The 17,041-nt window shown below is 42.2% G+C and overlaps 3 protein-coding genes across 7 annotated transcripts in view; 1 reads left to right on the top strand and 2 right to left on the bottom strand.

Moving 5' to 3' along the window:
* LOC135532981 (cdc42-interacting protein 4 homolog) overlaps positions 1 to 2,560 on the bottom strand; it is a 117,750-nt gene extending 115,190 nt beyond the window's left edge. For 3 of the 5 annotated variants that reach the window (XM_064960402.1, XM_064960412.1, XM_064960416.1), the window contains exon 1: positions 2,311 to 2,560. In XM_064960402.1, coding sequence (XP_064816474.1) covers positions 2,311 to 2,334 — 24 coding nt within the window. In that variant the 5' untranslated portion in view covers positions 2,335 to 2,560. The remainder of the gene's footprint in view (positions 1 to 2,310) is intronic. The other 2 variants (XM_064960395.1, XM_064960406.1) reach the window with 2 other exon arrangements.
* Positions 2,561 to 4,635: 2,075 nt separating this feature from the next.
* Positions 4,636 to 11,919, top strand: LOC135525963 (loricrin-like). The gene is made up of 2 exons (XM_064953948.1): positions 4,636 to 5,759; positions 11,913 to 11,919. Exons 1-2 carry the CDS (start codon positions 4,636 to 4,638, stop codon positions 11,917 to 11,919), a joined length of 1,131 nt encoding a protein of 376 aa, XP_064810020.1.
* LOC135526184 (microfibril-associated glycoprotein 4-like) lies at positions 11,459 to 16,568 on the bottom strand. Its single transcript, XM_064954336.1, has 4 exons — positions 16,460 to 16,568; positions 16,048 to 16,144; positions 14,228 to 14,395; positions 11,459 to 12,389 (listed from the first exon to the last, which is right to left on the bottom strand). The coding sequence occupies exons 1-4, from the start codon at positions 16,484 to 16,486 to the stop codon at positions 12,109 to 12,111; spliced, it is 573 nt and encodes a 190-aa protein (XP_064810408.1). The 5' UTR covers positions 16,487 to 16,568; the 3' UTR covers positions 11,459 to 12,108.
* Between the last annotated feature and the right edge of the window lie 473 nt (positions 16,569 to 17,041).

Genomic DNA, 17,041 nt, shown 5'->3' with positions numbered 1-17,041 from the left:
GCCCAAATGGCCTCCTATTCCCTACATACTAGACCAGAGCCCCATGGACTCAAATGGCCTCCTATTCCCAATATACTAGACCAGGGCCCAAATGGCCTCCTATTCCCTACATACTAGACCAGGGCCCAAATGGCCTCCTATTCCCTATGGACCCAAATGGCCTCCTATTCCCCATGGACCCAAATGGCCTCCTATTCCCTACATACTAGACCAGGGCCCAAATGGCCTCCTATTCCCTATAGCCGAAAATGGCCTCCTATTCCCTATATACTAGACCAGAGCCCAAATGGCCACAGATTCTCCATGGGCCCAAACTGGCATCCTACTCCCCATGGGCCCAAAATGGCCTCCTATTCCCCATGGACCCAAATGGCCTCCTATTCCCAACATACTAGACCAGAGTCCCATGGGCCCAAGTGGCCTCCTATTCCCAATATACTAGACCAGGGCCCAAATGGCCTCCTATTCCCTACATACTAGACCAGGGCCCAAATGGCCTCCTATTCCCTACATACTAGACCAGGGCCCAAATGGCCTCCTATTCCCTACATACTAGACCAGGGCCCAAATGGCCACAGATTCTCCATGGGCCCAAAATGGCATCCTACTCCCCATGGGCCCAAAATGGCCTCCTATTCCCCATGGACCCAAATGGCCTCCTATTCCCTACATACTAGACCAGAGTCCCATGGACCCAAGTGGCCTCCTATTCCCTACATACTTGACCAGAGCCCAAATGGCCTCCTATTCCCTATATACTAGACCAGAGCCCCATGGGCCCAAGTGGCCTCCTATTCCCTATATACTATACCAGAGCCCCATGGGCCCAAGTGGTCTCCTATTCCCTACATACTTGACCAGAGCCCAAATGGCCTCCTATTCCCTATATACTAGACCAGAGCCCCATGGGCCCAAGTGGCCTCCTATTCCCTATATACTAGACCAGAGCCCCATGGGCCCAAGTGGCCTCCTATTCCCTATATACTTGACCAGAGCCCCATGGGCCCAAGTGGCCTCCTATTCCCTACATACTTGACCAGAGCCCAAATGGCCTCCTATTCCCTATATACTAGACCAGAGTCCCATGGGCCCAAGTGGCCTCCTATTCCCAATATACTAGACCAGGGCCCAAATGGCCTCCTATTCCCTACATACTAGACCAGGGCCCAAATGGCCTCCTATTCCCTACATACTAGACCAGGGCCCAAATGGCCACAGATTCTCCATGGGCCCAAAATGGCATCCTACTCCCCATGGGCCCAAAATGGCCTCCTATTCCCCATGGACCCAAATGGCCTCCTATTCCCTACATACTAGACCAGAGTCCCATGGACCCAAGTGGCCTCCTATTCCCTACATACTTGACCAGAGCCCAAATGGCCTCCTATTCCCTATATACTAGACCAGAGCCCCATGGGCCCTGGGCCCATGTTCACAAAGCATCTCAGAGTAGCTCTGCTGATCCGGGTCCAGGTTCCACCTCTTATTATTCAGGGTCTAAATAAAAAGGCCAAACTGATCCTGGATCAGCACTCCTACTCAGATGCTTCGTGAACATGGACCCTGGTCAAAAGTATATAGGGAATGGGGTTTTGCCACGTAGGACATAGACTTTCTTCATAGAGTGCGTGACCTGACTGAAACCCTACTTACAAGCCTGACTGGCCTGTGGCCTGTTGTCCGTCTGATTCAGATCTAGGATCAACGTTCACTACCATCACTCCACGAGTTGGATCATCTCAAAACTGACCTTAGACCAGTGTCCAACTCCATTCTAGTTCTCCCCTGGTGAGATCAGACTGCCCATAACCCCCTGACAACATGGTTCAATATGGTTCACCTGAGTTGGTTCAATATGGTTCACCTGAGTTGGTTCACTAACAGTTCACACCTCGTCACCGCACGCACAAAACACGAGTAATTCAATAGTATCTCTACAAACCAACTCAATGTTATTATAACATCAATGACTTGCTCATACGTTGAATATGATCATATGGGTTGTAACTAGTTTATATGCGGATGCTGTTCAACAACAACAACAAAAATCGATCTATTACAGAAGCCTAACTAGCTAAATCACCTTTAAGAGGTCAAGGTATGCAACATTGCGAAATAACAGCCGCCCTCAAGCTACAAGCTAATTTAGTCTACTTGCCGTGAGTTGTCATCAACTTTGTTAGAGTTAACAGTTGAAAACAATGTCAAAGGCATGTATTGTTTTTGAGACAGCAAAAACAATCACCTTCTCCGGGGAATTTGCTGTTATTGTGTAGCTAAGGTTACTGTAGCTAGTGCATATGTCCTTACCCAAAGATCCGTCCCCCAATCCATGTTTTCAAAGTTCCCACCTACAGAAAAAGGAGGCTTTCTATCAATCTGTATTTCCCAAACTCTTGGAGGATCCACAAACTTTTGTCTAGAGAGGGGAGATGTCGGAGGAAATGTCGGGAAGTTGACGCCTCAATCATCCGTTCCTTCAAGGGAAAGGGAAATATTTTCGCCCGGTCGTCTTGAAACTAGTTTTGGTCGCAAGACAAGGGAGGGTGGGAGGGTTCGTCACCAGTTTTTCCAGATTTCATGTCGCGAATGTTTCGCTTGGTCTTAAAGGAGCCGAGGTTCATTCTTTGAAGTGTCAAGGTTTATACCAAAATGGGAAACACATTTATACATTTTAATGTTACATCTTAAATGTTGCTTATTTACCTTTGTGTAACGTACTACTTTTGCCTAACCAATCTAGCAAGTCTGAGTGAGTAGTAGGCTGTAAAATGATTTATTTTCATGTTAGCTACATGCATGCATTCATTACTACAACCATTACAATAATAAGCAACTAATCTACCATTACTGTTAAAATCAATACCACGACGACGAGCCTATGATTACGATTAAAACGATAACCATTTATGTTATGAGAATCTCAAGAGGACTAAACCATTTGCCCGTTCGCCACACTTTCAGAAAGCCCAGAGAACTTGGTCGTTACTAGCTACCAGTCAAAAACCCCGATTATTTCTACAATTCCTCTTCCTTAAATATGATTTTAAAACGAACCTTAACCACACTACTGACCTTATACAAATAGTTGTTTTCATGAATTTGTAATGATATAACCCATTTGACTTTGTGGCTGTGTTAAATAGTGGAAACCGAGGCGGTCAACATCAGTAGGTGTGCTGCGGGCCCCGCCTCTCTCCCGTTTTACCTGTTTTCCAGACAGGTTCTAAAGCACACCGGTTTACGGCTCAAGTCTGACAGGAAGTGGTTGTTTCTGGTATTACATGCCCCAGTTTATCACTGCAACTGACGCCCACACATATCCCTCAATAGTTCATTAGAATTATCTTCATTTTATTCTTAAACCTTCATTACAGTATTATTTCCCTACATTGAAAAATAAAGCCGAAATGTGCACGTTTTATTTACAATCTAATATAACATTTCATATTACAGTTTTATGGAAAGCCTCTCTCTTTTTTTATCATTCTTAATGAAATGTACATAAAAAAAGATAAATCCTATCTGAGTCAGACAAAGATATTCATATAATAGGTAAGATATACAACAACCTTGCCGAGAGCCTATCCAACTGACAATTTCTGAGAAAATAATATAAACTATTGGAACCAAGACTTAAAAATAACTAACGAAATTACAGTTAACGAAAATGTACCCTTAATCCAGTATAAACTAATGTCCACTCTAAAAAAGAGTAGGGGTTCAACAAGGGTTCTTCTGAGATCCTCAAAGTTCTTTGAAGAACCTTATAGTTCTTGACACTGAACATGCCCAACAAAAGGTTCTTCTAACCCTAACCCCAGGAGATGGGGTTCATCGAGGAACCTCCTTAGTTGGTGGGGGTTCTTGAAGGAACCTAACTCCCCAACTGAACCTAACTCCCCAACTGAACCTAACTGCCCAACTGAACCTAACTGTCCAACTGAACCTAACTTTCCAACTGAACCTAACTGTCCAACTGAACCTAATTGCCCAACTGAACCTAACTGCCCAACTGAACCTAACTGCCCAACTGAACCTAACTGCCCAACTGAACCTAACTGCCCAACTGAACCTAACTGCCCAACTGAACCTAATTGACCAACTGAACCTAACTGTCCAACTGAACCTAACTGTCCAACTGAACCTAACTGTCCAACTGAACCTAACTGCCCATCTGAACCTAACTGCCCATCTGAACCTAACTGCCCAACTGAACCCAACTGCCCATCTGAACCCAACTGCCCAACTGAACCCAACTGCCCAACTGAACCCAACTGCCCAACTGAACCCAACTGCCCAACTGAACCTAACTGCCCAACTGAACCTAACTGCCCAACTGAACCTGACTGCCCAACATTTGGATTTGAATTTCAAAGGTGCAGATCTCCTCAATTTAAGGTTTGTCCCTTGTTTGATCTACATTGATATTGTTTTATGATGATACCATCTATCATTTCATATTTGTGCAAATCTTTCTAAAAAACAGAAAATAGACACAATTCAATGGATATCGATCAACAAAGAGGTAAGAATATGTGGGCTATAAGTATGTTGAAGGCGAGGTGTATTGGGTGGAGATGACTGAACTGCTCACTTGTCTGTCTGTGTCTGCAGGTAAACAGACAAGGAGGCATGCAAATGTATGTCAATTGCAGTGGAAACCCGTCGTGCAGTGGCAACCCGTCGTGCAGTGACAGTGGCAACCCGTCGTGCAGTGGCAACTCGTCGTGCAGTGGCAACTCGTTGTGCAGTGGCAACTCGTTGTGCAGTGGCAACCCGTCGTGCAGTGGCAGTGGCAACCCGTCGTGCAGTGGCAGTGGCAACCCGTCGTGCAGTGGCAGTGGCAACTCGTCGTGCAGTGGCAACTCGTCGTGCAGTGACAACTCGTCGTGCAGTGGCAACTCGTCGTGCAGTGGAAACTCGTCGTGCAGTGACAACTCGTCGTGCAGTGGCAACTCGTCGTGCAGTGGCAACTCGTCGTGCAGTGGCAACTCGTCGTGCAGTGGCAACTCGTCGTGCAGTGGCAACCCGTCGTGCAGTGACAGTGGCAACCCGTCGTGCAGTGGCAGTGGCAACTCGTCGTGCAGTGGCAACTCGTCGTGCAGTGGCAACTCGTCGTGCAGTGGCAGTGGCAACCCGTCGTGCAGTGGCAGTGGCAACTCGTCGTGCAGTGGCAACTCGTCGTGCAGTGGCAACTCGTCGTGCAGTGGCAGTGGCAACCCGTCGTGCAGTGGCAACTCGTCGTGCAGTGACAACTCGTCGTGCAGTGGCAGTGGCAACTCGTCGTGCAGTGGCAGTGGCAACTCGTCGTGCAGTGGCAACTCGTCGTGCTCTGGCAGTGGCAACTCGTCGTGCAGTGGCAGTGGCAACTCGTCGTGCAGTGGCAACTCGTCGTGCAGTGGCAACTCGTCGTGCAGTGGCAGTGGCAACCCGTCGTGCAGTGGCAACTCGTCGTGCAGTGACAACTCGTCGTGCAGTGGCAGTGGCAACTCGTCGTGCAGTGGCAGTGGCAACTCGTCGTGCAGTGGCAACTCGTCGTGCAGTGGCAGTGGCAACTCGTCGTGCAGTGGCAGTGGCAACTCGTCGTGCAGTGGCAGTGGCAACTCGTCGTGCAGTGGCAACTCGTCGTGCAGTGGCAACTCGTCGTGCAGTGGCAGTGGCAACCCGTCGTGCAGTGGCAACTCGTCGTGCAGTGGCAACTCGTCGTGCAGTGGCAACTCGTCGTGCAGTGGCAACTCGTCGTGCAGTGGCAACCCGTTGTCTTTTGAGCCCCAGATCTTTAGGGGGGAAAAAAAGCTTTCCTGTTTTGCATGTTATTTTGACATTAATACAGGTCACAGATCAGTTTGCAAACAATGTAAAAAAATATATATAATTAAGTTAATAAAGCCACATACAGACAATGGTCTCTTTGTTTTCTTGAGTAAGGCAGCTCCAAAATGCAGGTGTTTCAGCCTAGCTCAGTGCTTTCTGTGGTGGTGGGGCGAGTCAGCAGAAAATATGGAGCGTTGCGCACGGATTGGCTCAGTGTTCTGTCACTCATGGGGACACTAGGTCACCGGCAAGTCATAAAGGTAGAGCACGAAAATTCAAGCCCCTTGGCTGCTGCCATATTTACATTAGAAGTGGACATCTAAGAAGGCTCAAGGTCATTGGCCACAGATAAAATGCCGTTAAATCACACTATATCTACCGTAGCTTTGATTGGACTGATCATGTCAACATCATACTTTCAAAATCTTAGCTAGCAGTCATCATCATGTATCAAGTCAACAATCTACTGACACATCCTTTTTAATTCTTGTCATATGAAGATAAATAATTAAGAGAAATTATAGATAAAACGTGTCAGTTCTCATCGGCCATTGGACATAAACATTACACGACAAGTTGGAAATCGCAAATTCAACAATGAGTGGTTTGGAAGGAATCAGTGGCTAACTGCAAGCATTGCAAAGCAATCATTAGCCTGCTATTCAGTGGAGTGGCTGTGGGGTCCCAAGTCTAAGATTAATGGTCTCTTTTCCTAGTTTTAAATAATAAACATTCACTATGGACCATGCTGTCAATGAAGCATGATTTGTGCCACGCTCAAAGCAAGTGTTGTCTCAGAACTACAAAATCTGACTTTAGTGAGTTCAAGACAACTGGGAACTCGGGAAAAACGAGCTACGGACTGGGAAAACTTTCATCCAACTCGGAATTGTACATTTGGAACTCGGGCCTCTAGAACTATGACCTGAAGATCACTGACGTCATGAATCGACCTTGTTTATATTCTTCAGTTGTCTTGAAAGCACCATATATCCAGAGAATACCAGACATTGATGACAAAGTTTGCCACTAAAATAATAATAATAGGGGAGGTTGTTAAAAAATGTACGCCAAAATGTTCTTCAAAACGTTCTTCGAGGATCCATTAAAAGGGGTTCTTTGAAATCCCCTTCAAAGAACCCCTTTTAATGGATCCTCGAAGAACCTGTTAAAGAATATGATGAATATGATGATGAATATGATGATGATGAATATGATGATGATGAATATGATGATGAATATGATGATGAATATGATGATGATGAATATGATGATGATGATGAATATGATGATGATGATGAATATGATGATGATGATGATGATGATGATGAATATGATGATGATGAATATGATGATGAATATGATGATGAATATGATGATGATGAATATGATGATGATGATGAATATGATGATGATGATGAATATGATGATGATGATGATGATGATGATGAATATGATGATGATGATGATGATGATGATGATGATGATGATGAATATGATGATGATGATGATGATGAATATGATGATGATGATGATGATGATGATGATGATGATGATGATGATGATGAATATGATGATGATGATGATGATGATGATGATGATGATGATGATGATGATGAATATGATGATGATGAATATGATGATGATGATGATGATGATGATGATGATGATGATGATGATGAATATGATGATGATGATGATGATGATGATGAATATGATGATGATGATGATGATGAATATGATGATGATGATGATGATGATGATGATGATGATGAATATGATGATGATGATGATGATGATGATGATGATGATGATGATGAATATGATGATGATGATAATGATGATGAATATGATGATGATGATGATGATGATGATGATGATGATGATGATGATGATGATGAATATGATGATGATGATGATGATGATGAATATGATGATGATGATGATGATGATGAATATGATGATGATGAATATGATGATGATGATGATGATGATGATGAATATGATGATGATGATGAATATGATGATGATGATGATGAATATGATGATGATGATGATGATGATGATGGTGATGATGAATATGATGATGATGATGAATATGATGATGATGATGATGATGATGATGATGATGAATATGATGATGATGATGATGATGATGATGAATATGATGATGATGATGAATATGATGATGATGATGAATATGATGATGATGATGATGATGATGATGATGATGATGATGATGAATATGATGATGATGATGATGATGATGATGATGAATATGATGATGATGATGATGATGATGAATATGATGATGATGATGATGATGATGAATATGATGATGATGATGAATATGATGATGATGATGATGATGATGAATATGATGATGATGATGAATATGATGATGATGATGAATATGATGATGATGAATATGATGATGATGATGATGAATATGATGATGATGATGAATATGATGATGATGATGATGATGATGAATATGATGAATATGATGATGATGATGATGAATATGATGATGATGATGAATATGATGATGATGATGATGATGATGAATATGATGATGATGATGATGAATATGATGATGATGATGATGATGATGATGATGATGAATATGATGATGATGATGATGAATATGATGATGATGATGAATATGATGATGATGATGATGATGATGAATATGATGATGATGATGATGATGATGAATATGATGATGATGATGAATATGATGAATATGATGATGATGATGATGATGATGAATATGATGATGATGATGAATATGATGATGATGATGATGATGAATATGATGATGATGATGAATATGATGATGATGATGAATATGATGATGATGAATATGATGATGATGATGATGATGATGAATATGATGATGATGATGAATATGATGATGATGATGATGAATATGATGATGATGATGATGAATATGATGATGATGATGAATATGATGATGATGATGATGATGAATATGATGATGATGATGATGATGATGAATATGATGATGATGAATATGATGATGATGAATATGATGATGATGATGATGATGATGATGAATATGATGATGATGATGAATATGATGATGATGATGATGATGAATATGATGATGATGATGATGAATATGATGATGATGATGAATATGATGATGATGATGAATATGATGATGATGAATATGATGATGATGAATATGATGATGATGATGATGATGATGAATATGATGATGATGAATATGATGATGATGATGATGATGATGAATATGATGATGATGATGATGATGATGATGATGATGAATATGATGATGATGATGAATATGATGATGATGATGATGATGATGATGATGATGATGATGATGATGATGAATATGATGATGATGATGAATATGATGATGATGATGAATATGATGATGATGATGATGATGATGAATATGATGATGATGATGATGATGATGAATATGATGATGATGATGAATATGATGATGATGATGATGAATATGATGATGATGATGATGATGATGATGATGATGATGATGAATATGATGATGATGATGATGATGATGAATATGATGATGGTGATGATGAATATGATGATGATGATGATGATGATGAATATGATGATGGTGATGATGAATATGATGATGATGATGGTGATGATGAATATGATGATGATGATGATGATGATGAATATGATGATGGTGATGATGATGATGAATATGATGATGATGATGAATATGATGATGATGATGAATATGATGATGATGATGATGATGAATATGATGATGATGATGATGAATATGATGATGAATATGATGATGATGATGATGATGATGATGATGATGATGAATATGATGATGATGATGATGATGATGATGATGGTGATGATGATGATGATGATGAATATGATGATGATGATGAATATGATGATGATGATGAATATGATGATGATGATGATGATGATGAATATGATGATGATGATGATGATGATGATGATGATGATGATGATGGTGATGATGATGATGATGAATATGATGATGATGATGAATATGATGATGATGATGATGATGATGAATATGATGATGATGATGATGATGATGAATATGATGATGATGATGAATATGATGATGATGATGATGATGATGATGATGATGATGAATATGATGATGATGATGATGATGATGAATATGATGATGATGATGATGATGAATATGATGATGATGATGAATATGATGATGATGATGATGATGATGAATATGATGATGATGATGATGATGAATATGATGATGATGATGATGATGATGAATATGATGATGATGATGATGATGATGAATATGATGATGATGATGATGATGATGAATATGATGATGATGATGATGATGATGAATATGATGATGATGATGAATATGATGATGATGAATATGATGATGATGAATATGATGATGATGATGATGATGATGATGATGATGATGAATATGATGATGATGAATATGATGATGATGATGATGATGATGAATATGATGATGATGATGATGATGATGATGATGATGATGATGATGATGAATATGATGATGAATATGATGATGATGATGATGATGATGATGAATATGATGATGATGAATATGATGATGATGAATATGATGATGATGATGATGATGATGATGATGATGATGATGATGATGATGATGAATATGATGATGATGATGATGATGATGAATATGATGATGATGAATATGATGATGATGAATATGATGATGATGATGATGATGATGATGATGAATATGATGATGATGATGATGATGATGATGAATATGATGATGATGATGATGATGATGAATATGATGATGATGAATATGATGATGATGATGATGATGATGATGAATATGATGATGATGATGATGATGAATATGATGATGATGAATATGATGATGATGAATATGATGATGATGATGATGATGATGAATATGATGATGATGATGATGATGATGATGAATATGATGATGATGATGATGATGATGAATATGATGATGATGAATATGATGATGATGATGATGATGATGAATATGATGATGATGATGATGATGATGAATATGATGAATATGATGATGATGATGATGATGATGATGAATATGATGATGATGATGATGATGATGATGATGATGATGATGAATATGATGATGATGATGAATATGATGAATATGATGATGATGGTGATGATGATGGTGATGATGATGATGAATATGATGATGATGAATATGATGATGATGAATATGATGATGATGAATATGATGATGATGATGATGAATATGATGATGATGATGAATATGATGATGATGGTGATGATGATGATGATGAATATGATGATGATGATGATGAATATGATGATGATGATGAATATGATGATGATGGTGATGATGATGATGATGAATATGATGATGAATATGATGATGATGATGATGATGATGATGATGTTGATGAAGATGATAGATGCACACAACCATTTTGCAATGAAAACTCTAAGATCATGTTACAACCTTGACTTTGACACATTCAGCCATCCAATCTGACTGATTATAATAAATAAATACATGCAGTAACTAAAAAGACACAATGCAGTGAATTTGTCGTTGAAATGCTTTAATTATTACTTGAGTCAAGTAACAGTGGAATCAAGAGACAGAGAGCACATCATGCTGCTATAACATGAAACACTACTTTAACATGCAAGATGATAATAATAGTGATGCAGTAGTGACCATATAAGAGATAGAGAGCCCATAGTGCTGCTATAACATGAAACACTACTTTAACATGCAAGATGATAATAATAGTGATGCAGTAGTGACCATATAAGAGATAGAGAGCCCATAGTGCTGCTATAACATGAAACACTACTTTAACATGCAAGATGATAATAATAGTGATGCAGTAGTGACCATATAAGAGATAGAGAGCCCATTGTGCTGTCATAACATGAAACATTAACATCCAAGATGATAATAATAGTGATGATGTAGTGACAATATTGTTCTCTAGGTGTCAGTGTTATAGTGATGATGTCGTGACCGTATTGTTCTCTAGGTGTTAGTGCTGTAGTGATGATGTAGTGACCATATTGTTCTCTAGGTGTCAGTGTTATAGTGATGATGTAGTGACCGTATTGTTCTCTAGGTGTTAGTGTCTGACTGGCTAGCTCTAGTGCTCCGTCCTCCACATTGTATTTGTGGAGTCATTTAGAGATGGTGACATTAGGTCAGGACTGATAGAGTCAGGTATGTTACTCCTGCTCCTGGACAGCCATAGCATCAGAGACAGCCCTGATCTTAAAGGAAATGCTTTTCAGAGAGTAGTCTACCCCTTTCCAGTGCTGCCAAAAAACAGACACAAGAGTGAAAGATGTTTCCGGATGTGGGGCGTACAGGGAGTTAGGGTTAGCATGCGTACAGTCACCGAACCAGAATCCACCCAGGTAGCGCCTGGCACAGTGTTCTCCCCAGGTATCTTGATCATTGTCGTAGGTGCTGAACTTCATGCCGTTGCTAAACGACAAGGAGTCCCCTGAGAATCAACCAAAAAAACAGAGCTAAAAAAAGTACCAACAGACAGAGCACAGTAACCTGGTTAAACCAGGTACCAACAGACAGAGCACAGTAACCTGGTTAAACCAGGTACCAACAGACAGAGCACAGTAACCTGGTTAAACCAGGTACCAACAGACAGAGCACAGTAACCTGGTTAAACCAACAGACAGAGCACAGTAACCTGGTTAAACCAGGTACCAACAGACAGAGCACAGTAACCTGGTTAAACCAGGTACCAACAGACAGAGCACAGTAACCTGGTTAAACCAGGTACCAACAGACAGAGCACAGTAACCTGGTTAAACCAACAGACAGAGCACAGTAACCTGGTTAAACCAGGTACCAACAGACAGAGCACAGTAACCCGGTTAAACCAACAGACAGAGCACAGTAACCTGGTTAAACCAGGTACCAACAGACAGAGCACAGTAACCTGGTTAAACCAGGTACCAACAGACAGAGCACAGTAACCTGGTTAAACCAACAGACAGAGCACAGTAACCTGGTTAAACCAGGTACCAACAGACAGAGCACAGTAACCTGGTTAAACCAACAGACAGAGCACAGTAACCTGGTTAAACCAAGTACCAACAGACAGAGCACAGTAACCTGGTTAAACCAGGTACCAACAGACAGAGCACAGTAACCTGGTTAAACCAGGTACCAACAGACAGAGCACAGTAACCTGGTTAAACCAGGTACCAACAGACAGAGCACAGTAACCTGGTTAAACCAGGTACCAACAGACAGAGCACAGTAACCTGGTTAAACCAACAGACAGAGCACAGTAACCTGGTTAAACCAGGTACCAACAGACAGAGCACAGTAACCTGGTTAAACCAACAGACAGAGAACAGTAACCTGGTTAAACCAGGTACCAACAGACAGAGCACAGTAACCTGGTTAAACCAACAGACAGAGAACAGTAACCATGCCCTGTGAACTGGACTGTGTGTTTACAGGAAGTAGGGTCTGCCATTATTCCCTGTGAACTGGACTGTGTGTTTACAGGAAGTAGGGTCTGCCACCATGCCCTGTGAACTGGACTGTGTGTTTACAGGAAGTAGGGTCTGCCATTATTCCCTGTGAACTGGACTGTGTGTTTACAGGAAGTAGCAACAGCATGACTTTAGATCATTAGAACACATTTGCCAAAAGCTACAAAATACACCTGACTAGATTTATGCAAATGTGTTCAGTACCAGTCAACAGTTTGGACACGCCTACTCATTCAAGGGTTTTTGTTACATTTTTACTATTTTCTACATTGTAGAATAATAGTGAAGACATCAAAACTATGAAATAACACACATGGAATCATGTAGAAACCAAAAAAGTCTTCAACAAATCAAAATATATTTGAGATTCTTCAAAGTAGCCACCCATTGACTTGATGACAGCTTTGCACACTCTTGGCATTATCTCAACCAAAATGATCACTAATGAGGTTTTCAAGATATGTAACTTTCAAAATATATGCATTTTTTTTACAGGGATTTCTGTATTTTAAAGTACAAATACCAAAATAGAGTTTTCCTTTATGACTGAACTCTTCACTCTAAACTTTGTGGCGGAAGCAAGAACATCTGATGTCACCATCGTCAATGGTGTCACATCATAACTCTTCCCCTGTGTGTGTGTTTAGTCCCTAAGGGTTGTTGGAAATAGTTCACATTTCGGGAAAGCAAGAACATCAGTGGTAGTTCACATTTCCAACAACCCGTAGGAACTAAACACACACACAGGGGAAGAGTTATGATGTGACACCATAGACGATGGTGATGATGTTAAAGCTGAAGAAGAAGAAGAACTCACCAGCCCCTCCGTCTACATAAGTGCCCAGTCTCAGTGTGTATCCGTAGTTCTCAGGATCAATGGAGAAGGACGTGTATTTAGCATTAACCTTCCCTCCCTCAAAGTCCTCCATGTCCACTCTCAGCTCATTCTTCTTCCTCATCGTCAGGAGGAAGATGTTATCCAGACCTGACAAGAACAGAAAGCATTAAGGTCCTGTTACATTTCAGCTCCTAGCTCCTTTCCTTACCTCATATCCACTTTCCTTTAGCTCCTAACCCCCTTCCTTTTACTCCTAGCCCCTTCCTCTAGCTCCTAGCACCTTCCCCTAGCTCTTAGCCCCTTCCTCTAGCTCCTAGCCCCTTCCCCTAGCTCTTAGCCCCTTCCTCTAGCTCCTAGCCCCTTCCCCTAGCCCCTTCCTCTAGATCCTAGCCCCTTCCCCTAATCCCTTCCTTTAGCACCTAGCCCCTTCCTCTAGATCCTAGCCTATTCCTCTAGATCCTAGCCCCTTCCTCTAGATCCTTGCCCCTTCTCCTAGCCCCTTCCTCTAGCTCCTAGCCTCTTCCTCTAGCTCCTTGCCCCTTCCTCTAGCTCCTATCCCCTTCCTTTTACTCCTAGCCTCTTCCTCTAGCTCCTAGTCCCTTCCTCTAGCTCCTATCCCCTTCCTTTTACTCCTAGCCCCCTCCTCTAGCTCCTATCCCCTTCATTTTACTCCTAACCCCTTCCCCTTCCCCTAGCCCCTAGCCATTTCCTCTAGCTCTTAGCCCTTTCCTCTAGCTCTTGGCCCCTTCCTCTAGCTCCTATCCCCTTCTTTTTACTCCTATCACCTTCCCCAACTCCTAGCCCCTTCCCCTAGCGCTTAGCCCTTTCCTCTAGCTCCTAGCCCCTTCCCCTAGCCCCTTCCTCTAGCCCCTTCCTCTAGCTCCTAGCCCCTTCCCCTAGCCCCTTCCTCTAGATCCTAGCCTCTTTCTCTAGATCCTAGCCCCTTTCTCTAGATCCTTGCCCCTTCCCCTAGCCCCATCCTCTAGCTCCTAGCCTCTTCCTCTAGCTCCTATCCCCTTCCCTTTACTCCTAGCCTCTTCCTCTAGCTCCTAGCCCCTTCATTTTACTCATAGCCCCTTCCCCTTCCCCTAGCCCCTAGCCCTTTTCCCTAGCTCTTAGCCCTTTCCTCTAGCTCCTGGCCCCTTCCTCTAGCTCCTACCCCCTTCCTTTTACTCCTATCCCCTTCCCCAACTCCTAGCCCTTTCTTCTAGCTCTTGGCCCCTTCCTCTAGCTCCTATCCCCTTCCTTTTACTCCTAGCCCCTTCCCCTTCCCCTAGCCCCTAGCCCCTCCCCCTAGCTCTTAGCCCTTTCCTCTAGCTCTTGGCCCCTTCCTCTAGCTCCTATCCCCTTCCTTTTACTCCTAGCCCCTTCCCCTCCCCCTAGCCCCTAGTCCTTTCCCCTAGCTCTTAGCCCTTTCCTCTAGCTCTTGGCCCCTTCCTCTAGCTCCTATCCCCTTCCTTTTACTCATCCCAACTCCTAGCCCCTTCCCCTAGTGCCTAACCCCTTTCTCTAGTTCCTAGCCCCTTCCCCTAGCTCCTAACCCCCTTCTCTAGTTCCTTCACTGTTCAATGCTGTCAGTGCAGTACAGCTCCTAGCCCCTTCCCCTAGCTCCTTCCTCTAGCTCCTAGCCCCTCCCTCTAGTTCCTAGCCCCTTTCCCTAGGTCCTAGCCCCTTCCTCTAGCTCCTAACCCATCCCCATAGCTCCTAACCCCTTCCCATAGCTCCTAACCCCTTCCCCTAGCTCCTAACCCCTTCCCCTAACTTCTCGTTTGGTTTTCTCAGAGCTGAGGAGGACTCACCCAGCCAGTACTCTCCAGCCACATTACCAAAGCCAGATTTGTAGTGTGCCCAGGGTCTGTAAAAGTTCTCTGTTCCATCCATTCTCCTTTGGAACACCTAAGAGGAGAGAGAGGGCAGAGAGAGAGGGCAGAGAGAGAGCGAGGGCAGAGAGAGGGCAGAGAGAGAGCGAGGGCAGAGAGAGGGCAGAGAGAGAGGGCAGAGAGAGATCGAGAGAGAAGAGATAATAGGGAGAAGGACAGCGAGGGAAGAGAGGGGGAGAGGGAAGTAGGGACAGAGGTAAGGGAAGGGAGAAAGACATGGGGGAAAGAGAAAGAGGAGGGAGACAGAGGGGGGGGAGATGTCATTATCATACGTTTTGCACCACCGACACATCACAAACATTACAGATGATCTATAAAGGTCTCTACTCACAGTCCACCTCCCTCCATCCGTGTTCATGTCACAGTAGACATGTAAGGGGGTGGTGGGACCCCCAGGGTAGATGGTGTACACCCCACTGGGTTTGGTGTTGTCATGTTGATAGATGTCATCACAGTCCTGAGGGAGGTAGAACTGAGAGAGGACGGCTACAGGACCCAGCAGAGACAGGAGCAAAAAGACCTGGGAGACAGGGACAGGGAAATCATGCTCACAACATTCAAATAACATTTAAAAAAACATTAAAACAACATTTACTTTACTGTTCAATGCTATCAGTGCAGTACATGCAGCAAAACAACCCAGAGTAGAGATGCATACACACATAACCACACATAACATTCAGACAACTTTAGAACCACACATAACCTCACATAACATTCAGATAACTTTAGAACCACACATAACCTCACATAACATTCAGATAACTTTAGATCTACACATAACCTCACATAACATTCAGATAACTTTAGAACCACACACAACATTCAGATAACTTTAGATCCACACATAACATTCAGATAACTTTAGATCCACACATAACCTCACATAACATTCAGATAACTTTAGAACCAC

Source organism: Oncorhynchus masou, chromosome 5, assembly GCF_036934945.1.
Source record: "Oncorhynchus masou masou isolate Uvic2021 chromosome 5, UVic_Omas_1.1, whole genome shotgun sequence".
NCBI lineage: Eukaryota > Metazoa > Chordata > Actinopteri > Salmoniformes > Salmonidae > Oncorhynchus > Oncorhynchus masou.
This window is presented reverse-complemented; position numbering and strand designations above follow the sequence as displayed.

Coding starts and splice junctions, on each gene's coding strand:
- LOC135525963 (XM_064953948.1), top strand. CDS start 4,636: ATGCAAATGTATGTCAATTGCAGTGGAAACCCGTCGTGCAGTGGCAAC.
- LOC135526184 (XM_064954336.1), bottom strand. CDS start 16,486: ATGAACACGGATGGAGGGAGGTGGACT. Junction 14,396..16,047: donor GGCTGGAGAGTACTGGCTGG/GTGAGTCCTCCT, acceptor TGTTCTTGTCAG/GTCTGGATAACATCTTCCTC. Junction 12,390..14,227: donor TTATGTAGACGGAGGGGCTG/GTGAGTTCTTCT, acceptor GTTGATTCTCAG/GGGACTCCTTGTCGTTTAGC.